The 24,761-nt window shown below is 36.6% G+C and overlaps 1 protein-coding gene across 2 annotated transcripts in view; it reads left to right on the top strand.

Moving 5' to 3' along the window:
• galnt1 (UDP-N-acetyl-alpha-D-galactosamine:polypeptide N-acetylgalactosaminyltransferase 1) overlaps positions 1-24,761 on the top strand; it is a 98,030-nt gene that overhangs the window by 56,792 nt on the left and 16,477 nt on the right. For both annotated transcript variants that reach the window (XM_079894037.1, XM_079894038.1), the window contains 3 exons: positions 4,184-4,330; positions 6,385-6,553; positions 16,583-16,749. In XM_079894037.1, the coding sequence (XP_079750163.1) occupies positions 4,192-4,330; positions 6,385-6,553; positions 16,583-16,749 (475 nt within the window). In that variant the 5' untranslated portion in view covers positions 4,184-4,191. The remainder of the gene's footprint in view (positions 1-4,183; positions 4,331-6,384; positions 6,554-16,582; positions 16,750-24,761) is intronic.

Genomic DNA, 24,761 nt, shown 5'->3' with positions numbered 1-24,761 from the left:
TTTATGTCGTTTATCTCTTAATAGTCGCATATACGCATATTAGCGCAATGACACTTAGATAGATGTAATTACTAACCCTGTCCTAGAGTAATATTTATAAACAAAAAATACATAGTTCGAGTTTTGTTTTTAATAAATTAAATCTCGTCATTTATGAGGAAACGCTTCCCTGCCAATGACGAGTTTTTACAGCTTTCTGTGTTATCACTGTTATAAGGTAGGGGCGCTATTATGCATCTCCTGAATGAATACAGTATCTCCAGATCAAAACACAGTGATGACACAGTAGTGATCTCATATGTAAAAATAATGTGATCATCAACAATAAACAGCATATAAATTAAAATGCCAAATTACTGAAAGAAATGTCGAAAGAGGAAGTGCCATAAGACTGTGAAGCTTTGGGGTTGTTGATGGACTCGATCTACTCTTTCTACGTGATTTTCTCAGCTTTATGCTGATTTTTTTTTTTTTTTTTTTTTTTAGAATTAAATTCACCTACATTCAAGTGTTGATTAAAAATAATGCATTTTTTTGGTTTAAAAGCAGAGGGTCTATTATTTATTTTTGATATATTGCATGTTCAGATATTCAAACAACAAAAAATTCTGGGAGCCTTGGCCTTTAAAAAAAAAAAAATATATATATACAATTAGGTTTCTTCTGCTCATCAAGCCTGCATTTATTTGATCAAAAATACAGAAAAAAATGTAATATTGTGATATATTATTACAATTTAAAATAATTGGTTTTCAATTTATTATACTTTAAATTATCATTTATTTCGGTGATGCAAAGCTGAATTTTCAGGATCATTACTCCAGTCTATCAAATGATCCTTTAGAAATCATTCTAATATGATGATTCATTATCAAAGTTGGAAACAGTTCTGCTGCTTAATATTTTTTCATAACCTGTGATACTTTTTTAGGATACTTTGATGAATAAAAAAAAGAAAAAGAAAAAAGAAAAGAAAAAAAAAGAAGCAAATGTTTTCAAGATAGAAATCTTTTATAACAACAATATACACGACTGGTCAGTAATTTGGGGTCAGTAATTTTTTTCTTTATTTTTTTTTAAATAAATCAATCATTTTATTCAGCAAGGATGTGTTAAATTGATAAAAAGTGATAATAAAGAAGATTTATATATAAAAAAATGTTTTATTTTGAATAAATGCAGTTCTTATTAACCTTTTATTCATCAAATATATTAGGCAGCAGAACTGTTTCCAACACTCATAATAAATCAGAACATTAGAATGATTTCTAAAGGATCATGTAATAGACTGGATGTCACATGTGACACTGAAGACTGGAGTAATGATCCTGAAAATTCAGCTTTGCATCACCGAAATAAATGATAATTTAAAGTATAATAAATTGAAAACCAATTATTTTAAATTGTAATAATATATCACAATATTAAATTTTTTTCTGTATTTTTGATCAAATAAATGCAGGCTTGATGAGCAGAAGAAACTTCTTTCAAAAACTGGTGTATATATAAACCTGTACTGTATATATATATATATATATATTAGGGCTGTCAAACGATTAAGCGTGATTAATCGCACGCATCCAAAATAAAAGTTTGTGTTTACATAATATATGTGTGTGTATGGTGTATAATTATTTTCTATATATAAATACACACACATGCATGTATATATTTAAGAAATATTTGCATGTATATACTGTGTATATATATTTATATTATATATAATTTATATTATATATAAATATTTTATATATAAATAACACATTTTTCTTATGCATGTGTGTGTATTTATATATAGAAAATAATTATACTCCATACACACACATATATTATGTAAACACAAACTTTTATTTTGGATGCGATTAATCGCGATTAATCGTTTGACAGCCCTAATATATATATATAATTATATATATGATATATATTTGACATATATAATATATATATATATATATATATGAAATAATTCTTCAGCACCATATATTCATATTAGAATGATTTTTAAAGTATTATGTGACACGATATAAATGGTCATATATGGATAAATAAATAAAACTAATAAAAAGTACATATTAATTATTTTGTCATTCCCTAAACAGAGTAAGATCATGTTACCACATTCATTATCTTGTAAATAAAATTAAAGTAGTAAGTCATGTACACACTTTAAAGAGTGTTTTTGAGGTTCTGTGAATCATAAAAGTGTGCCATTTAACTTTGATGAATGGGTGGACCAGAAAATAATGAAGAGTGACAGGATGGCAGTGGTCAATGTTTCTTTTTGTCTTTTGATGGCTTTCTGTCCCCTTCAAATTGACTGTCTTAAGTTTAAATTGACCCAACACACACACACACACACACACACACACACACACACACACACACACACACACACACACACACACACACACACACACACACACACACACACACACACACACACACACACACACTTCAAACTCTAGAGATACAGTTGGACGGAGACAATGACAGAAGTTGGTCTCTAGAGAGAGAGTCACTGAGGAGAGGCTTTCAGGTTTGTTTTTTGTCAACTGCAGTGTGCTAGACAGCCTCCTACTCAAACATGCAGCACAAGAGAGTCTGTAATGGACTGGAATAAATAAATGTTGTTCCAAACCTGTGACTTTCTTTATTCTTTGTTTTTTTTTTTGTCCATATATGAAGGTCTGTGTGTCCAATGTTGTTTTGAACCACAATGACATTATCCATTTTATGGACAAAAACTGTTGAACCTTCTTCAAAATATCTTGTTTTGTGTTCCACAGAAGAAAGCCATACATGTTTTGAATGACATACATTTTTTGGGTGAACTATCCCTTTGTTTCTTTGAGTGTGGCACTGTCATATATATGACATACTTTTACACACACATTTACTGAATGAAGTATTTGTAGAGTAGGATTATGCTCTACAAATTAGTTTAGAATTTTTAGGACTAGTTTGATTTTGTAGCGATTCACTGGAGCTTCAAGTTCTTAGAGTGTGATTGGTGATGCCATGTAATTACGTTATAATGACCTCTCCTTTATCAAAGCATATCACACACTGCTCACCTCCCATAGGAACATCATCCTTCCTTCCTTTTCATTTCTTCTTCATCTCTCTCCTTTTCTCATTGCATTTCTAGTTGGCTAATAAAAGATTCATTTCCAGTTCATTAATGAAGGCAGATGGCTGGATTAAAGAAACCCTGTTAAAGAACGGAATTTGCACCTACCAATAGGGCAAAGGTCAAATCTGAGATTCTGTTTGAGCAGTTTTTGTGAATAATTACTCTGAATCATCTGCTAATGTGGTAGGCTATTTTGAGTCAATTGTCTTATTAGCATTCTCCGTTCGTTGCTTGAGTTGTTTGCCCTTAACGGAGGTCACAGAAAATAATGGAACAATGGATTTTTCTTACTCTTTTTATATAAAAATGCTTGATTTAATATATGGAGAAATATATAATGTGCACAACGCAGATATTCCCACCCAGTCCTTCAAGACCATTTATTTGAAATTAAGATGTAAAAATAGGTCATTTATGATTATGATGTAGGCTAATGAATACATTAAAATATGTAATGTTTTAGATTACACCCCCACCCCCACCCCCACCCACACATTTACATATCGAAGTCTGTTCAAGTATTCAGTAAATTGGTGGTGGTGGTGTTGTTCCTTCACATGCAAAGAGCTTAGGCAGTTATAACAGGTCATTTACATGTGTCTTAAAGATACGTTAGCAAAACAGACTGTTTCTCAAAGCTGTTCTACAAGATTTATTACAATTTATACAAGAAACCATTACTTTATCCATGGACTTTAGGGAAAAGTATAAAATGTGAGAATATGTCCACTCTATGGTCTCTTTGGAAAACCTCTGCTTTATTTTGGTGTGAAGATGATAAAGTGTCTGTGTTTGTAGCTTTTTCAGGTAGCGGTCTATGGTAAGCTATTACTCAACTTCGAGGCTTGTATAGATGTACTATGTTTGCTGCTTGAGTGTGGTGTTTAAAACAGGCTGGTATACTGTACGCTGTAACAGGTTACAGTATGGTTTAAACCATGGTGTCTGATTGCTGTTTGTAGGTGTGAAATATCACTGGCAACTTTTCAAGTGTTTTCTTGTCACCTGTGTTTGTGTGTAACATACTGTGTGTGTTTGTGTGCGTTTCAGGTGTGAAGATGAGGAAGTTTGCGTACTGTAAGGTGGTGCTGGCCACTTCTCTGGTGTGGGTGATGATAGACATGTTCATCCTTCTCTACTTCAGCGAATGCAACAAATGTGATGAAAAAAAAGAGAGAGGATTGCCGGGGAGAGACAGTAAGTACACACACCACACACACACACACACACACACACACACACACACACACACACACACACACACACACACACACACACACTATCGTAGTTATCACATGGTCTTCTATTTTTCTTTAAATTTTCTGTTGATAATAAATATACTTTAACACTATTTGGCATTATTAAAAATAATTGTTTTCTTAAGCACTGTAATCTGTAATAAATAAATACAGAATATTTTGGAATATTTCTATTATTTTGTGTCATCTCATGTTTAATTATTTGTGGCTACCATGTAATTCTTAATAGTAAATTTTAATATTTGATTTAAGGACATTTTAGATTACTTTTATATAATAAAAATGTAAGTACGGTGATTAGACTTGATATGAATGTAAAAAATGAATCCTGAAGTAAAACCAAATGAGAACTGTTGCCTTCGAGACTATAAAACGAGCAGAAAGAAGATATAGAAGATAAATTCAGAAGGAACAGTTACTGAGAGAAACGTATGAAGTGGATGGGAAAGTTCATCCTCTTTCAAAGATTTAGTTTGTCTGACCCCTGTATCAGGTCACTTTGGTTTGTTCTGTGTGGTCACTCAAGAGCTGCTTTACTTTGGCCATCATCTCATGAAACAATAACCCTAAAATAATCTGCTTACCATATTAATAAAGCACATTTTCTGCTGCTTGTGTGCGTTTCTGTAGCGATGATTATACGATTTCTACCCCCAGAATACCTCACGAAAGCCATTGGATTTTGCTGAGCAGGGAAACAGGACAAAGTTGCCTTGTAATGCGCTCAGTCCGAACAGCTAAATCCTGCCCACTCGACACACATGCGGTTCACCCTTACATACACACACACACACACACACACACACACACACACACACACACATGACACAGGGTTTACAAACAGGCAGTTTGCCTCTTAGAGCAGATGTAATCTCTTACACGGTTGCAAATCTGACCTTAATCTCACCAAAGCATGCTTTTTGAGTTATTAATGATCAAAGCTCAGCGCTTATCTACCCACCCGAAATCTACAAAAACACACACATGGCACAATAAACAATTGTGCACAGACATCGAGGCCACACATTCTTTTCTGTGGGCAAACACTCAAATGTTTATGGGGATTTCTTAAACTTCAGACAATGGTCGAGTTTTATTCAAATTAACATTGAAACGGAATGAAAATTTCATATCATGATTGTAGTGACCAAAATTACGATAATCTGTATTATCACGGTTTTGTTCAAATGAGATGAAAATGTTCAAAAAGAACTGATACACACCATGAAAACATTTCAACATATATATGAGTGTGTGTGTGTGGAAGGCCTAAAACTAACTGAGACAAGAACATTTACCAGCCATAAATGTTTTTTCATATACTCGCCAACACTGATTTTTACTCTTTTTTTAATTTTAGGCCTTATATGTATGTATGCATGCATGTATGCATTTGTTTACTTGTTTTTCAAGGAGACCAGTGTCAGTGAAGAGCATGACTGAGATAAAATATGAATGTGTTTTTATGTAAATGAATGTTAATGTAAATTTGGGAACAGAATATTTTTACTCCGCCATTTCCATTCAAGCTGCAGTTTCAATTCATGCAAAAAGTGTCACAGTCTAATTTGATTGTGTGTATTTAGGTCACATAAAATATGAGATGTGCAAATTAGCCTTAGAAAGACAAAGGAGTCAGGCTTTTTTTTTCTATCCTGAAAATGTTGTTCCTGTTGTTCCAATCACAGAATACATAATTTGAGATGCGGTGGAAATGCAACTGTGGTGCTGTGGTTTTTCATTAAAAAAAGAAAGAAAGAAAATTCTTTAAACAAATCCCAGAATTATTTGGTGATGTGGTATATCCAGTATTGGACAGATTAAATAAACTAGTGAGAGTGAGATGAGTTTATTTTCTAAAAGTCCACAGTATGGTATGTGCGTTTCTCCAACTATGGACACTTGTGCCTACAAGTGTCCATAGTTGGACAAACGCCCATACTTAATCAAAAGCCAAGGGAACAATCTTGAATTTGCATGTTTGTGTTTCAGCTGTGGTTCAGAGGCCTCATGATGGCCCAGGGGAGATGGGAAAGCCAGTGGTCATCGCTAAAGACCAGCAGGAGAAGATGAAGGAAATGTTTAAGATAAATCAGTTTAATCTGATGGCCAGCGAGATGATCGCACTCAACCGATCTTTACCGGATGTCCGGCTCGAGGGGTGAGTGTCTGCTTGTGTGTATTCGCTACCATTAAAGTGAGGTTGTTTTTGTTTATTAGATGAATTTTAAACTTATAACTGGCTTAACTGTTATGTTTTGAGCCGTGAGGGTTGGTGTTTGACTGTTTGACTTTACACAGATTGGCTGACGTATCACAGCGTGTGTGTGAGTGTGCGCACTCTTCGCTGTGTGAAATGTGTGTGGCAGGGAGTGAAATGTAAACATTGATCCGTGAAATGTGTTTATTTTCTGCCCCTCAGATTAATTACCAGAGAGGTATTTTTTTCTCAGCTGTGTTTGAAGCAAACCAATAGAATCAGCATTTTCAATTAAAAGATAAGAGTGTGTCAATTACAGAGTCACAGTCATGACCTAACTTTACACACACACACGCACACACAGCGTCAGACCCACAACTTTCAACTTGACAAGAATGTGATCTAACTCTTATAACTAAGAACATACTACTGTATGTTCCTTGTAACAAACTTATTAGACTTTTTGATCTAAAAGCTTTACATTTGAGAATGTAAACATGAGAATTTCTGTCTGTCCATATGTAATAAGTGCACATATAATTCACAAAGCGAGATATACAGTACCATTCAAAAGTTTGGGGTCATTATGTTTTATTTTTTCTTTAAATAAATTGCTACTTTAATCTAGCTAGGATGCCTTCAATTGATCAAAAGTGACACTAATGCCAGCACAACTTTTTTTAATGTTTATAATAATAATAAATGTTTTTTGAGCATCAAATCAGCATATTAGAATGATTTCTGAAGGATTGTGTGACACTGAAGAAGACTGGAGTAATGATGCTGAAAATTAGGCTTTGCCGTTACAGGAATAAAATACATTTTAAAATATATTAAAATAGAAAAGAGTTATTTTAAATTGGTATCATATTTTACAGTATAACTGATGTTTGTTCAAATAAATGCAGCCTGGGTGAGCATAAGAGACTTCTTTCAAAAGCATTTAAAACCTTTTACCGACCCCAAACTTTGGAACGGTAGTGTACAGTTGGGTAATTAATTATAGTAATGCATGTTACATGTTACATGCAAATAATCTAAACTTATTACTGAACATTTAAGATGTACATAAGATTGAATATTTCATATTGTAGATGCTTTTCCCCTGTATTTTCACCTAAGTTAAGTTGACCTGACTTGACTGTGGACTACGTAGCATGTGGTGAATTGTTTGACGTGTCGCAATCATTCACCCTAAGTGTTATTTAAACGCCTATTAACCTGTGAGAGTTTGCCACATCAAATATTGGCAGTCAGTGTGTGCATTGTAGAGGTCAGATTACTGTGTGTGCATAGTGAGTGAGTGTGTGTCAACTATTTCTTTTAAGCTTTATAGTATTAAGTTCACTGAGGTGAGGCAGAGAAAAGAAAAGACGTGTAGAGAACATGTCAAATTCGTCCTTGAGAAAGCAAAGAAAAGCACATTTGTGTGTGTGTGTGTGTATTTGTGACGCTCCTTTTGTTCTGTGGGATATCACTCCAAACTGTTCTTTCTCCATTCCCACTGCACTAAATAATGTGTAGTTTGTCCTTCTGCAGTGAACACACACACTTTCAAAAGACCTTGCCTTAAATATTTACGATTTTAATAAGTCCCTGGATGTTCTCTCTTTCAAGGCGTGACCATGGAAACTATTCCACCATGACAATAATGTCACCCGGGTCTCTGAGCCAAGTAAAGCAGAAGCACGTCTATGAAGCAGACGTAATATTCACACACTCGCATACAGCTGCACGTCAAGCGTTACGTCAAGTGTGTTTAATGAACTGAATCATTAGCATATGCATCCTGGCAGTGTCTGGCGTGGTGATAAATCACTGGGTCACTGGAGAGATCTGTAGGTCTGATAAAAATGCCAGGATTTTTGCTGTTTAATGAGTTTTGTAATTATGTTGTGCCAAATTTCTCTCTCTCTTTCTTTTGTGTGTAAATGAGTATAAATATACAAGCAGGACATTTTCCTTCAACATTCCTATCAAACACTCATAAGCCAAGCCCAATTCCTGCCTCTAACAAGTGCTTAATTTGTGCCGGATCCTGTTCCGGAAAATGTCAAATTTGTTTGCATCTCAGTATTTGTTTTACAATTAATCTGACAGATCAGATACATTGTCAAACTGTGACGGTGTGTGCAGGTGTGCTTGGAGGTGACAGCCAGTCTTGTCTTTTTCTTTTTTTTTTTACCTGTCAGACAGCATTTAACAATGCTTGTTAGTGCCCTTATTCCAATTATTTGCCCTGAACAGATGTATTTTTGACCAAACTGTTTCCTTAATATTCAGTGTCGCATGATCCTACTGACAAATCTACAGCAACCGCATGATGTGATCATGTCAACATGCACAAGGAAGGTTTCCAGCATCTTGTTAAATCCATGTCACGAAGGATTCGAGCTGTTCTGGGATCCTACTGAGTATTTGAGATGCGTACTTAATAAACTGGCCACTGAGTGTGAATGGAAAATAACATGCACCCAAAAACTTTTTTCTGTTTAATTGTTGTACAACTAGTTTTTTATAATATACATTTTCACACAGCAGACCTATTGGCACCAAAAAGCAACTGCAGAAATATATTTTGTTTCCTAAACACTCCCTTCATTGGTTGGATAAACAGATAGCTCCGCCCCACTCACACCATTGGTTAAGCCAATGTTGCTCTGAACCACGAGTACACTATATATCTAAACCTAAAAAACATCTTTCTTCATTGACGACCATTCTAAATTAGCTTTGTCTTCTGATTAAAAAAAAAAAAATAGCAATTGTTTATTTACTTATTTTCTCTGCATAAGCTGAAGAAGGAAAAATGAAACACTTCAGCTTTAAGGATCCTTTTTTTATCTGGTTTGAGGATTAGATTCTGATTGGACTGATTTGACAGTATCTTAGCAACGCTCTTCAAACATGTAATTATGCTTTACTGTGCATCAGCAGATGAATCTTTTCCCAGTTACCTCACTGTTTTCCCTGACCTTCTGCTCTCTCTCGTCACACACACACACACACACCACCATAAGTGCTGTGTGTGATGCGTACTAAATTACTGTTTTGCTGCTCTGAATGGAGTAAAATGGAATACATTATTCTGTTTCTCTAAATTACATATCAAAGGAGGACAAGCTAGCGCCGGAGAGAGAGAGATGTGATATCAAAGAAGTAAGATATCTCAATCTCTACGGAAGGAAGGAAGTGGAATTACTAGGCAAGAAAAAAGGAAAGTGCAGATGAAAGCAATTGAAAATGCATCTGCCAAAGGGAAAAGTGTGTGTGTGTGAGCAAACATCTTTATGTATTTTTCGCTGGTTGTGGCTGTTTCTTCCCGTACACACCCCTGCATAAACTATCTCAATACTGTGTCGACTAGATAAGTCTCAGTGCCAGACATGATCCTTTTGGGATATTTGCAGTCAACACAGGAAACAGAATTTTGATTGACACAAAAATCTGCCAAAAGAAGAAGAACAGGAAATAAAGAATTTCATATTTGAGTTTTCACATTTTGTCTTTTAAAAAAACTGTATTTGTTACTTGAAATAAAATAAACGTTAACTGAAAAAAATATAGATCAACAATTTTCAAAGAGTTCACCTGTCCTATGCTATTCTTGCAAATATGTCAAGAGTGCATGTGTGTGTTATAATGATGCAGCTGACCATAGAACAGTGTTGTTGTTTGTTGTTGGTCAATTCTTGTATTAAAAAAATAAAGATATAATGGATATAAATCCTCAGATTTACATTTCCAAAAATTTGATGATCCTGAACGTCCATATCTTTTCTCCGTACCAGTGGGCTAATAGTCTGATTAAATAACTGATCTTAGCTTTTAATATTCATAACCAGTTCTATTGCTGTCCACATGGAAACTTTTCCAAAAAAGTATTGTCCAGACCTCCTCTGGGAAGTAAATACAGACACCTCCAGTTGGAACTTTAATTGAACACCCCTGCTCTGGAATCTGGTCCCATTAAAGGGTAACTCTTGCCAAAATGCAACCTAGGGTCTTTTTGTTAATCTACCCGAGGCAAACTTTCGTTTAAAAGCATAATTAGAATGGAAACGCCACTTTTAAGTTTGACCGTATTTTCGTTTTCGGTCAAATTGCCTTTTGAATGGGAGTGCTTGGGGCACTTCTATGATAGCATCAAAAATCACTATTTTTAAAACACTAAGAAGGCTCGACACAACATGAAACTTTGCTCGAAGTATCACCAGGGGCTCTACACATGAACTCGAGCATTGAGAACATTGTTTGTGTACACAGAGTTTACTGAAAAGAAAGATTTTGAACAACTCACTGTAGCTGTGTCCGCCGGCATTTTGACAGTCAAAAATAGTCGATCTCCGAATGCAACGTAATGGAGGAGAGTAAAGATGGAAAGCTCCTAATGCTTAGTTCCACATAAATTCACGGATAATTTGTTGTTTTGTCGTTAGTGAAAATCAATATTGACCTTGTATTTGAAAAAGGATGCTCATATAAGAAGCAATACTAAAATTCAGAGTCAGTTCATTCACATTCGGAGATCGACTATTTTTGACTGTCAAAATGCCGGCGGACACAGCTATAGTGAGTTGTTCAAAATCTTTCTTTTCAGTAAACTCTGTGTACACAAACAATGTTCTCAATGCTCGAGTTCATGTGTAGAGCCCCTGGTGATACTTCGAGCAAAGTTTCATGTTGTGTCGAGCCTTCTTAGTGTTTTAAAAATAGCGATTTTTGATGCTATCATAGAAGTGCCCCAAGCACTCCCATTCAAAAGGCAATTTGACCGAAAACAAAAATACGGTCAAACTTAAAAGTGGCGTTTCCGTTCTAATTATGCTTTTAAATGAAAGTGTGCCTCGGGTAGATTAACAAAAAGACCCTTGGTTGCATTTGGGCGAGAGTTACCCTTTAACATTTTATTGTTGTATTGACCTTCATAACATGATTAGCTGTTCATCAGTGTGCTTGGTTATCTGATTGGCTGTTCTGCATACTATTTAATGATGTGATTAACATAATCACCATGCGATTCGTCAGCTAAATTATGCATTGCTTGGTTCTTAGCTGTGCTCTTTTTATTTTCGTTTTTTTCCCCCCCGTGTGTGACTTTTATTGGTTTTCCTTCCCAATGTGGTAAGCAAAGCATTTTTGGCTTGTATTTCTGTAATTAGCAGGTTATGCAGAACCATTAAAAGCATATGGTCAAGACTGTAAACTCACAGTCAGCATAGATTTACACAACCACGCCAACACACTGTTTTTATAGTTGTGTGTTGCGTAGAGAGAACAGCTCACAGCTGGGAACAATACTGACCTTTTCTCCTTCACCGCATTCCTGCTGTCTGGGAGGGAACTGTGTATGTATGTGTGTGTGTGTGTGTGTTTGATGCTGAAAGTTGTACTGTGGCATGATTACACAATATTTCCTTTACAGTTTTACAGTTTTTCTTTTTATACGTCTCTTTTACTTTCAGATTCAGGTAGCTTTTATTGGTGAGGTAAAAAAAAGTAAGGGTTGAGAGGCAGTGCCTACTAATAACATTGGATGAGAAAATAATTAACAGTACAAAATAAACACTAAAATAAATACAATGAAATATGAGATTGATTTATGCATAAATAATTTTCACTAAAGTACTAGAGTTTTAGGAGTCAAAGATGCAATCTGAAATGCAGACAAAGACATGTGAAATTGGAAAATTATCAATCATATTTTTCAAATGTTCCTAAATGTTATCCTGCTACTTCTGTAGAATAAACACTGATGAATAAAAGATTGTTTACTCTACATTTGTTTTACAGTATCTTTTGCTCAATTCAAAATATTTTTAATATATTTTAAAATGTCATTTATTCCTGTGATGACAAAACTGAATTTTCAGCATCATTACTCCTCCAGTCTTCAGTGTCACATGATCCTTCAGAAATCATTCTAATATTCTGATTTGGTGCTCAAGTAACATTTCTTATAATTAAAATTATTATAATATCAAAGTTTAATAGGGGGAAGTGGCATCACAACCTATTTAAAGATTATTTTAGTCCTATATTGTTGTCCTTCTACAATGATTTTGACATTTATAGTCTGTGTTTTGGATTATGAAGCCAGCCTTGACACCAGCTGGTTGTTTTTCTTTATTCATGTTCTGTTTTGATTTTGTTCTTTGATATGATGAAGGCGCTGGTCAGAGAGATTTGGATTTACATGTAGCCTGTGTGTGTGTGTGTGTGGTTTTGAGATTACGGTGACTTTGAGAACTGATGACTAACCGATCCTGTGTGTCCTCTGGCTGTTATCGCTGCTTTAGAGGGAGAGGAAAAGTAGAAGAGAAAGGCTGCCTCAATTATCCCTCCCAGACACACACACAGCCGAAAATGTGTGTAAAATCACACTGAGCTGCATCATTGCACTCGATCGAGTAGGATGTCCTGTAAATGACTGAATAACTACAGCTCACATTCTTCTTCCTCTGCATCTCTCTTTCTCTCTCTATGTGTGCTAAAGTCGAGCAAAATTTGGCCTGAGGAGGCTGAAAAAAAAAAATAATCCAGTATAATAATGTTCGTGCGTGTGTGATGGAAGAGTTCTACAGACCTACGGCTGTTTTTGTCTCTCTGATTGCACCAAATATATCCAATTATTCCTGGGGCCTGAGAAATGTGATTGTGTGCGTGTCTGGTGTCTCTGAGGGTTTGTGTGAGTGTGTATGTGTGTGTGTTTCATCTTTGATTCCTTACATCTTTTGATCAGTCACTTGTTTCCACGTTGTTGCAGCTATTTTAGCCCGATTTAGCCTTTACACACACACACACACACACACACACACACACACACACACACACACACACACACACACACACACACCATGGCCAGGCATATGCTACCTCACCCACTCAGCTCACTCACACTTTGATGGTGTCTGTGGTGATTGGAGGGAAGGGATGCATGATCTCCCTGCTTTACAAAATAGATTTTTATATAGAGACAGAAAATCTAGGAGAACGGACACCAAGGAATGAGAGAAAAATCTGTGCTTCATTTTAATCAGGCAGGTTGCAGGGTTGACCAATGAGAAGCCTCGGCTGCAAATTAAACCGTTGTCTGGGGTCCTGAGAGTCGACATCAGGTTAATGAATTTAAAAAGAGCAGTCTGTGTGTGTCTGTGTGTTTCCAGATGATGAGTTTAAGAAAGATGGGGCCGGGGGGGCTGTGTTTCTGCAGTGATGGGACATGATGGACTACAACCTCTCACCTTCACTTAATTAATCGTGTGTGTGTGTGTGTGTGTGTGTGTGATGTCGAGTTGTAGGGGTGCAATGGGTCGCAGTTGATCCGTGATCCATACGGACCAGGCCCCACTGTTCGGAACGCATGTGATTAATTGCTAAGTTTAACCATCATAGAGTGAAAGTTTATCATTTGCACATGTTTTCTCTTGACGTTATCTGAGCGTACAGCCACAGGCACCAAAAGTGCACACACACAGGAAGGTGTGTTTCTGATAGCTCACAAACACCGAATTGATTCCTCTTTTGCGTCTCCTTGCGCTTGAACGGACTCATACACATAAGTATTCCCATAAACACAGTCGGTTATGTCTTGAGTGAACGTAAACAGTTGAGAAAGAAATCGGATGTGTATCATTATATTGGATGTGTTCATTAGGTCTTAAAATGACAGCAGTCTATAAATATATGCTGTTGTCTCTGTCATTAATGTTAACCAAACAACAAAACACATATTTAACAAAGATGAATCTATATTCAATTTATACAGTGAACATTAAAGTGTTATTTTACGTTTGATTACATTTCTGTACCTGAATACTGTTAGACCTTTATTTGAAACTTTGTTATATTGTATTTATATGCTTGTATTTATTTTATTTTATTAATGACTGTTCGCTTGTCTTTAATAATGTTTAGTTGTTAAAAGCTAGATTTTTGCTGTGGTATGGAAGTACTTAAAGTGGGCTTTAAGTGATAAATGAAAAGCAAAATTACATTAAGCCCCCCCCCCCCCCTTTTTTTTTTTTGCTGATCCGAAAAATGATCTGATGCATGACTCAAAAACTGTAATAAGATCCGAACCGTGAATTTAGCTATCCGTTGCACCACTAGAAAGTAGGTTGGAAGGTGTTTTTTGCCTCTAATGTTGTTTTGATGTTTCAATGCTATTGTTTTTTTAGAGCGTTGTGGTTATATTTTGTGGTTTTGTGCTTGATGTTTTGTCTTTTTGGGTAATCGCAGGCCAGAATCCCCCAGCTGTGCCAGGGCAAACAGGAAATGAGGCAGGAAGTGGAAGCGTGTGTCCCACTTTAGCTCTCCAGATTCAACAAACACTGGCTTTCCTGTTCCTACCACAGCACAGACTGGCACAGTGACCTGCGCTTACATAATCACCAAACAATCAACACATTCTCTGAACCCACCCACAACCCCTCAAATGGCCAATGAGTGCCCTTTCTCTGGCTGATTGACAGATATATAGACCAATGAGAAAGTAGAGGGATGGAATGCTTATGGGAACATTTATTGGAATAAATGTTGGAAAAACGTTTGGGAGGGATATGGTGATGGGGACAAAATTGAGATGGGAGGAAAAATTATATTTCAGATATGTTGCATTCCTTTGAGAAAGTTTGTGTTCACTCGCAAAACTTTTGAGTTCTTTGCAATTGAATGCAAAGTTTCTCGAGGGAATTCAAAGGATTTGCATGCAAACAAACGTTTTGCCAGGGACCAGAAAGTTTCTTTGGGGAACGCAAAACTTTTGTGAACGAATGCAGACTTTCTTGGGAGAGCGCTATAATTCTCTTGAGTGTGTGAAAGCATTTTATACTTTTATGCTAATATACTATAGGAAATGAAGCAGGGATGCTAATATGCATTTTCTGCTAAATGCAAAAGAGTATTATTCTTTTACCATGTCCCTTTACGGGCTCTGTATTGTTCACTTAAAAAACAACTAAAATTGAAGTCCTAAGTCATTTGCTGAAAATCTTCCCTTCCTCCTTTCTTATAAATGCCCAAATTAAAATTTGGTGTGTTGTGATGGTTTATGAGACTATGAGAACTAACTCTATGAACATGGAAAACAGTGATAGATGGACCTCTCAACCTTTGAGGGGACCAAGCGAAACATGATTATGTATTTCTGCTCAGCTAGCGACATTGTGCATCAACCACACGACAAACGCTAATACTTTTTCATATACTTTCTTTGTATAACAGTTCTATCTTAGAACGTATTAGACAGGACTGTTAAACAGATCGTAAACTAATAAAGATGAAGAATAGGAGCGCTCCGGCTGTGTGGCGTTGTGTGATGCTCTGGCGTTCTCAGCGCAGTCAAAATAAATGGCCGCCTCGACGTCAAAATAAAAGTCACAGCATTAAGTGCGGCTTATGTCACTTCAGAATTCCTACTAGCGGTGCGAATGCAACAAGGGAAATTACCCTAGGGGAACATAAGTTCCTATAACTACCTGGTGCGAAAGGCCCATTGACATTATATGGCCCATTCATTTTCATTGTATGAAAGCGTCAACATTCTGCTAAGCTTCTATTATTGTTTAGACAAATATTTCTGAGAGAACGAGATAAAATGAAGACTAGATAAAAGTGCTACCATCAGTAATAATAAATCTCTCGTCTCCGTTAGTGAATGCTCATTGTTAGCTCATTCACACTGAGGGGTTACACCTTAAGGAAGGTGTGACCATTCATTCAGACTCTGTCATCATTTATTCCAGCGTCAACTGTTTTTAGAGCTCGTTCACAGTCTCTTCAGCAGCTCTCCACTTACCGCTTCTTCATAACCGCCTGTGTGTTTCGGATAAGTGCTAATCTCATCTCAGCTCTCTGCAGCTCTCCAGACCGTGTGTGTCTGTGCTCTGGAGGGGAGAGAATTTCAGAGAATGTAGCCATTTAAAAAATGTTTTATCTTGATTTATCCTTGTTTTGTTCATTCTGATTGGCTCTGTGTGTTTTTTTCAGGTGTAAAACAAAGTTGTATCCGGACGATCTCCCACGCACCAGTGTGGTGATCGTGTTCCATAATGAAGCGTGGACCACACTGCTCCGAACAGTCCACAGCGTCATGGACAGGTCTCCGAGACACCTGCTAGAGGAAATCGTGCTAGTGGATGATGCCAGTGAGAGAGGTGAGTGTGTGTGCAATGTTGCCACAGATATAATAAAACCTGAAATCACCTACATTGATCAGCCAAAGGTCCAAAGTTTAACAGCTTTGTAAACATGCTAAATAATGCCTTAAAGAAAATATAAAAATGCAGAAAGGGGTTTAGGGTTAGGGGATAGAAAATATTTGGGGATGTTATCTCAGTATAAAAACAATAGAGGTCAACGGTTGCACCTAGATTATGAGGACCCAAAGTTGTGGTGTGTATTCGGGTTTCAGGCAACATCATGAAGACACGCCGATGTCCTTGTAATTTAAAATGCTAAATGAACAAATTATTTGTTATTAAAAATGTAAAAATGCAGAAAAAAGTTTTCTGTGATGGGTAGGTTTAGGGTAGGGGCTAGAAAATGTCATAGGTTCGGTATAAAAACCATGTCCTCAATTAGAGGTGTACCAACATGTGGCTGTGTTTGCTGAAACCCTTTAATGTTGTTTTAAGCAATAGTTAAAAAATAGTAAAAATTATGTAATTTTCTCACCCTCGTGTTGTTAAAACCTTGTATGACTTTCTGCTATGGAACATAAAAAGAGTAAAGAATTTTCATACTGCTCTTTTCTATAGAATGAAAGGTTTCAAAGCTACAAAAATAGCATACACTGTTTATGCTATTCCAAGTATTTTTAAGCAATATTATGGCTTTTAAATTTCAGAACCAGAAAGAAATGAAGCCTTTTTTATGAAAAACCTTGAAAATCTTGTTGAAATGCATCAACCATTCCCTTTCTTTGAATGGAAAGGAGAAGCTTAGACATTTTGCTATACATTTCTCCATTCACATTCCACCAAAGGATAGTTAGATGTTGCGTAAGAGTGAGAAAGTAATAGCAGAATTTTCAACTTGGTTTGAACTGTGCCTTTAAAGTTACAATGTAACGGTGACAGTGACGTACATCCTATAGAAATGGATTATTGGAAAAGAAAAAATGTAGGGTGACGAGTGACGACTTCCATCAGTTGTTGAATGGATGGAGGCAGATCTGAATGTGAGCTTGAGGTTGATTGTAAGAAAGAGGCAGGGTTTAAGAGGACTAAATCTTTTGTTTTCCCTGAAGATCGAGGTATGACATTTTGATTATGCCTTTAGAAAATAGTGAATTTCCATTTCATGCTGACAGATGTTTGTGATGCTTACTACTGAGAGGAGAGAATGATAGCACAGATGTCTCTTGCATACACAAATAAATGCTCTCGCACAGATCTCGGAGTTAAGATGAGGACATTGAACTGCAGAGCTCCAGAGATAATGACATGGTTTTGTACTTTCCACTCTTTGAAAATGCCTGTATCATGTCAGCTTTGCTTTCGGTGTGTGTATGTGTGTGTGTTTGTGTGCAGTAAAAGGGAACAGAACACATATTGAGGAAAAAGATGGCCGGTGACCTTGTTGCGTATTAACGTCAAAGATGAAATGTGATTTACGCACTGTAAAACAAGCGTGTTTGTTAAGACAGATTTATACAGAGAGAGAAAGAGAGTTAACTCTGACAAGCTCTATTGTCTGTCTGCTGCTGTGTGTGGGTTTTCAGCTCTAGTCTTTGCCATTATCTGCACTAACCTGTAATTTGGCAAGATTATGGGATTAGTGTATTAGTAGGTGTAATGAATACATACCTGGAATTATATTATCATTAACTTGCACATAGACACACACTCACATATACCTACCTATGCCTAAGCCACTTGTAGGCTTAAATCGATTGATTTTATCGATTAAAATCGATTGATTTTAATTTTAGTGTTTTATTTGTAATATTTTAGACAATTTAAAAAGAAATTTATGGACAAAGCAGAATTAATATCGGCCATTTATCGGTCATAACATGAAAATAATTGGCTTTTTGGTATTGACCAGAATTTTATTACCAGTGCATCCCTATTTTAGAATATGCGAACCATAATGTTAAAGAATTGTGATAACAAAGAAAAAATTCAAAGGCTTTGAGCTTCGTCACATTTCTAGCTCTTTCATAAACTATGCAGTGTGGATATCATTACATTTTATTAAATCCTAAAATTATATATACATTAGTCTATTGAGCCTAACAGCTCACTGTAAAACTCATTAAAATGACTCATGTGTCATTTTAAATGATAAATCAAGTTATCATATGCATACTGCTCTGCAGGGATACGTGGGAAATCTGATTTTGCCGTGTTGTTCTTATTAGTGTAATTATTCAGTCCAGGCTTTGACAGAGCTGCGCTTGATGCTACCTGCATTTTTTCCCATAGCACTGAATCATTTTCTCTGCCACTGCAGTGCCGTCGCTTCTCCCTGCATTGATGTAAACAGAGATCTGCTGAATGTCGAGGCAGTGACACGACCAGACACACAGAACATTTATGAAAGTATAGTAAAACAAAGACAGTGAGTAAAAATTTGGCTGTTGGGCATTTTTTGTCATAATTTGTACAATGGCATGAAGTTCAACTGAATCAGACAACTGAATTAGTTTGTGATGGGTCATGTTGTTTCCTATTGATTGTTAAATTAAAAGATAGCTTAAGAAGATCTAGTCTCCATATTTACCTGGTATAATTTAAGTTATTTACCTGAATTGTTATTTTATTAAGCAAAACACAGGCTTTAAGAATAAAAAACATGAATTAATTATAATACAACAAAATTCAAGTTTGTAAAAAGCCTTAAAGGCAGAGTTCACCCAAAAATGTACATTATACACCCTTATGTTATTCCAGACCTGGATGACTTTCTTCCCTCTGTGGAACACAAAACGTGTTAGATATTTTAAACAATGTTTCAGCTCTTTTTGTCCATACAATAAAAAAGTGGGGACCAAAACGTTGGTTTGTCCCTGTATGGAAAAAGAATTATAATGTCGCCTTTGGTGTACTTGAGAAGAAAAAATTCATACAGGTTTGGAACAACATAAGAGTGAGTAAATGACAGAATTTTCACCTCTTTAAAAGATTAACTTGGTTGAGAAATAAAGTTGCAATATTTACTAAACTAAAATTAGTCCCTTTCACACATTTCATTCTCTTTACTGGTAAATAACCGGTAAAATATCGTTAAGAGAGACCTTTTCAAAATACTAAGTACTAAGTACAAAATACTAAAAATGCTAAGTTGGTCTGGCAATTTACCAGTACAAGAAGCTGTAATATTACCAGTAAATTACCGGAACTGTGTGTGAACAAAGAATGAAGATTACCGGTATGAGGTCCTGACGTAAGAAGTCTTCTTTGGGCCAATCTTAAAGTTATTATGGAGAGGACGCGATTATTCTGCGTGGTCATCCCTTTACGCCTGTCACTCAGAAGTCAAACATTTTTGTTAAAATGAACAGAAACTAAAGCACTTCTACTCATGTGGGCGAATGAAGACAATGCAGCGTTGAAAGATCATTTCCGATGACTGACATTACACATTTTGCTGCTGTGGCCAGTGTTCTGCCTTTGCCTATGTGAACAGCATTTTTGTGTATTTACCGGTAAAGCCATTCTGGTAATTTTACAGTAATTTACTGGGATTGCTGTGTGAAAAGGTTGATATATTTTCATATGTATTAAGTTCATTGTTGTAGGTTGTGTTGGGAGTCCCACTAAGTGTTTTGCACATACAATCCTGGTTTCGCCACTGACTCTGAGTGACCCGAGAGGTCAGGAGCGTTTGGCTGACTGTAGAAATGTGCCTCTTGCTGGCAGTGGTCTCGATGGCAGCTGCTCTGGAGTGCCAATGACTTCTGTATAACTGACCTCTGCGCGACTCTGTTGCCCTTCGGCATCATTGCTGTGGCTGCTGAAAGCCCTGCTCGGGTGCTCCATGTGACCCGGCTTGGGGTGGACAGCTCCGGGGAGAACATTCACTCACAAACACAGACAGCAGCCAACGAGACCGCTGACAGCACTGTGATGTGATGACAAACACACACACACACACACACACACACACACACACACACACACACACAAACTTACATAAACACCCACACCCAGCTCTGTTAGGAAATTAGAAGAGGAACGAAACAGTATAGTTTGGGAATGTTGCGAGCTAGATTCAAACCCACGTTGTCTGTATTAGTACCGCAGCTCAATTTTTTTTTGAGTTCACTGTGTCAGGGTTTCCCAAACTGGGGATTGTGAGGGAATTGCAAAGGTTTTGTGAGTGGATCAAAAAAAGATATTTAAAAATATATAAAAAATCGAAATAAAATACATACTTAAAAAAATAACAAAGATACTTTTTTGTTTACCTGCATGTCATGTGACCATTAAACAACATCAGAGAACCACAAAAATGTAAATGTGTTGTTTAATTATTGAAATATTAACTTAAAATCTCAAAATTTCAAGTAAACATTTAGGGCTAAGGGGGTTGGAACTTGGATGACAAAAATAGTTGGCAGTCTCTGCTCTAGGCTATTACAATTGGAGTAACCTACTGTATTTAACGTTTGGTAGTTTGAGACATAAATCAGTGAATATCTGCTCTCTTCAAACCTTCATTCATTGGAAACGCCGACCTTACAGTTTCAGAAGAGCACTATTTATCTGAAGGACACTACAGAAAACACTATATCCCCTTTTCTCACTCTGTCCTTCATATTTTTTTAAATGTATTGATTCTCTCTTTCTCTCAAGGTTCCTCTTTGTATTTCTTTTGCTCTCTTTTAGTTATCAGATATATGGTTTGTATTAGAAGGTAAATAGTGAATGTAACTGCTAGTGATAAGATCTATCTTTTCCTCATTAGCAGTTTCACAAGTGTGTCTGCCTTGTACTATTTTGAGCATGTAAAATAGCATGGGTTTTGTTTTCACACCAGTGTGGCTAAAGGCTAATGTTAGCAAAAGGCTTTGTTACTGTACTGTATGTATACTGTAATTTTTTTTTTTTTTACTTTCGTCCAACCAAGGGAAGTCAAAATTGTCGTTTCTGGACAGTTTGACCCTATGCAGGGAGTTTGATTGACAGGCGATCTGACCAATCATAATCCGCCATCTGCCGAATCCGCCATTTTTGTTCGACAAAGCAGTCAGAGGGCCCTTTCACACCTACCTTGTTTGGTCCGGATTTTTGGACTTTTCAGTTTGATCAAAATTACAGGTGTGAAACCTCCCCTGGATGAAAAGACGAAAAGAGGTAGTCTCGGTCCGGATCAAACTGAACAAATTCTAGTGTGAAAGCATTTTCTGTACGGTTCGGACTTTCAGACCATTTACAAGAAGTTCCGGTGGTTCTCGCAGGATTTCTTGCAGTCTTCTCCTCCTCTCCTGCTGGCGACGATAAAATGTTCGCACAACGAGTACGTTCATTTGGCGAATTTGAACTAGCCTCGAGTATAGTTGGTGCTGCAGGTAGTAATGCCGTAATAATAACAGTATAGTGGCAACGATATGCGTCTGTTCATTCATTCTTGTCAAAGTTACCCGCCGAATTGACAATACGCTGACGTCAGACACACGTCCGTTTACAAACATCCGTTTATGAGAACATGGTGTGTGGCGTGAGTGCGGCGTGGCTTGTCGGACATAGCAACAGTAACTAAAGGGGGCGGGTCTTTGCGAACGGTCAATTGACTGGACAAAAAAATTCTCCACACAGATTCCGCAATGGGTTCAAATCAAATTCGCAACGTTGACCAACACAAAGTGACTTTTGTGTGAGCTGTTGCTTCATACATCGCTACACTATTGATAATGGACAATGGACACATTGTGTCAGTGAAATTTCACAGAAATTTCTCTGTATTGACACAAATTTTTCGGCATTTTTCTAAATATTTTCTTTTGTTTCACAGAAGAAAGTGATTGAGGTTTGGAACTACATGAGGTTGAATAAATGGTGATGGAATGTTCATTGTGGGGTGAACTAATCTTTTTAGATCAGAGGTAGGGATCGAAAAACATCATTACCTCAGTATAAAAGCTATAAAAGTCAATGGAAAGTGCCCACCATGACAGAAAATGTGCAGCTGGAATAACTGTAATAACATCAGAATTAAGTCTGTGGGTGAGAGACTGCAGAGACATTGACAGAGTGTTCATCCAGGAGTGCTTTGAAGCATCATTGAGGCCCATGGCGTGTACACACACACACACACACACACACACACACACACACACACACACTCCTGTCTAACCACTGCAACATTTTGACAGATGCAAAAAAGACACATCGATGTCTTCTTTTCTCGCTCTGTCACACACACACACACACACACACATGCACTAGTTCATTCGGTAATAGATTGACTGCGCAGGTCACGTCCTGCATAAGAATAGCTGCCAGCCCCCCTCCTCACTCATCTGTGCTAATCTGCCGCTCCTGTGGAGAGATAAAGACCCAAATTCTTCCTCTCATCTTCCTGCCGCTCAATTTTGTCCTCTAATGATGTCCTCTCTTGTTCTCCTCCTCTCTTTCCGCCCACTCTCTCTTCCTCCTCTTTATTTCCACTTAAACGACTAGAGGAATAGATATTGATTTACGTGTGTGCATAGATTTGCTCACGTGTCTGCAGAGAGTGATGAGTGTTCATTTGAGTGGAGCATCTACTGGACTTGTTTTAAACAACATGTAATGGAGTTCGCAATGCCTTCAATTTCCATAATGTGGCATATTTACGCCTTTAAGTGGGAAATAATGTAGGATGGAACTTATATGTTGTCGGGTTGTTTCTGTGGGATGGAGTTAAAAAGAGACACATCACCAGATAATGACATGAAAACAGGAATAAGCGTTTCCTTTGTCTTTCTGTTTCTTGAGTGTTTTTTTTTTTGTTTTTTTTGTTTTTTAGCATTCAGTTCTGTTCCACATATCCCACCTCAAATAAAGCATGAGAGAGCTGATAAACCCTCTGTGAGACTGCATTGCACAGACATGTCCTCCTGTCAGATCTCCTAAAGGCCTATTATTGGATCTGTGGGAGTGTTTGACATATATAGATTTTTTTTGGGACAGATTTGGACCTGTGTACAGATGTTATTTGTTGCTTTCGTTAAAGGAATGTCTCATGAAAATTCTGTCATCTACTCACCCTCATGTTGTTCACAACCAGCATATTTAATTTATTTTTTAAAAGTAGATATTTTTCCTAGGAAAATGTATGTCGTATGTCCTTGCATATGCCCTTTTCCATGAAATGTAGGTTAGTGGGTACTGTGGCCGGTTTTCTTTTCACGTTCATTGGTTGTAAATGAGCATCATGGACATTCTGCTAAATTTTGTGATCCACTGACAAAAATATTAAAATATTTTTGTTGAACTGTCCCTTAAAATAATCAATTACAGTAGTGGTTCTCAACCAGGGGCCCTCAGGAAATTTCCAAGGGGCTGCAGGATGAAATAAAGTATTTCAATTAATAAAATATTGTTAATTTATTCAAATAAGCTATCTTAAATCTAAATTAAAATCAAGATGTGACTGAAATCTCATATAACTCAATTTATCTTGTTTGTTTTAATTGAAGAACATACAATTCTGGAATACAGAACATAACTTCTAGATTCAAAGATGTTTCATGGTTCATTAATTTATTATATTACAATCATTTATGATGTTAATAAATTCAATATATCAACTAAAAAGTAAAAACTTTTTCCTTATTGAGATTTTTCACAATCGAGTCAAAAAGGTTGAGAACCACTAACGTGCAAAACTGTTTCACAGTTTCAGTCTGATCTTTATGTGTCTGAACACATATTAAGCCATTCAGTGGCTTAGATTATTTAATCGAAACGGAAAGCACTGATATCCTCAGCAGTAACAGGAAGATCAGTATTTTAAGATGGCTGCTACAGCTGAGGATGCTGATCCACATGAGCCGAGAGCCGATCCTGCAGATGCTGATGTAGAGCAATACTTCATTAATGATTGAACTGGGGGAAAATTGTTAAAGAAAGGTTTCCTATACATCGCCAAGACCAAGAATATGCCCCCCACACACTTTTTTGGGCAGTAATCATAATATTTCAAGAGCTTTACTTTGTTTATCCGTAGTGTGGAA

The sequence above is a fragment of the Squalius cephalus genome (genome assembly GCF_949319135.1).
Source record: "Squalius cephalus genome assembly, chromosome: 15".
Taxonomy (NCBI): Eukaryota; Metazoa; Chordata; class Actinopteri; order Cypriniformes; family Leuciscidae; genus Squalius; species Squalius cephalus.
Note: the sequence above shows the minus strand (reverse complement) of the source record. Positions and strands in the feature narration are given on the sequence as shown.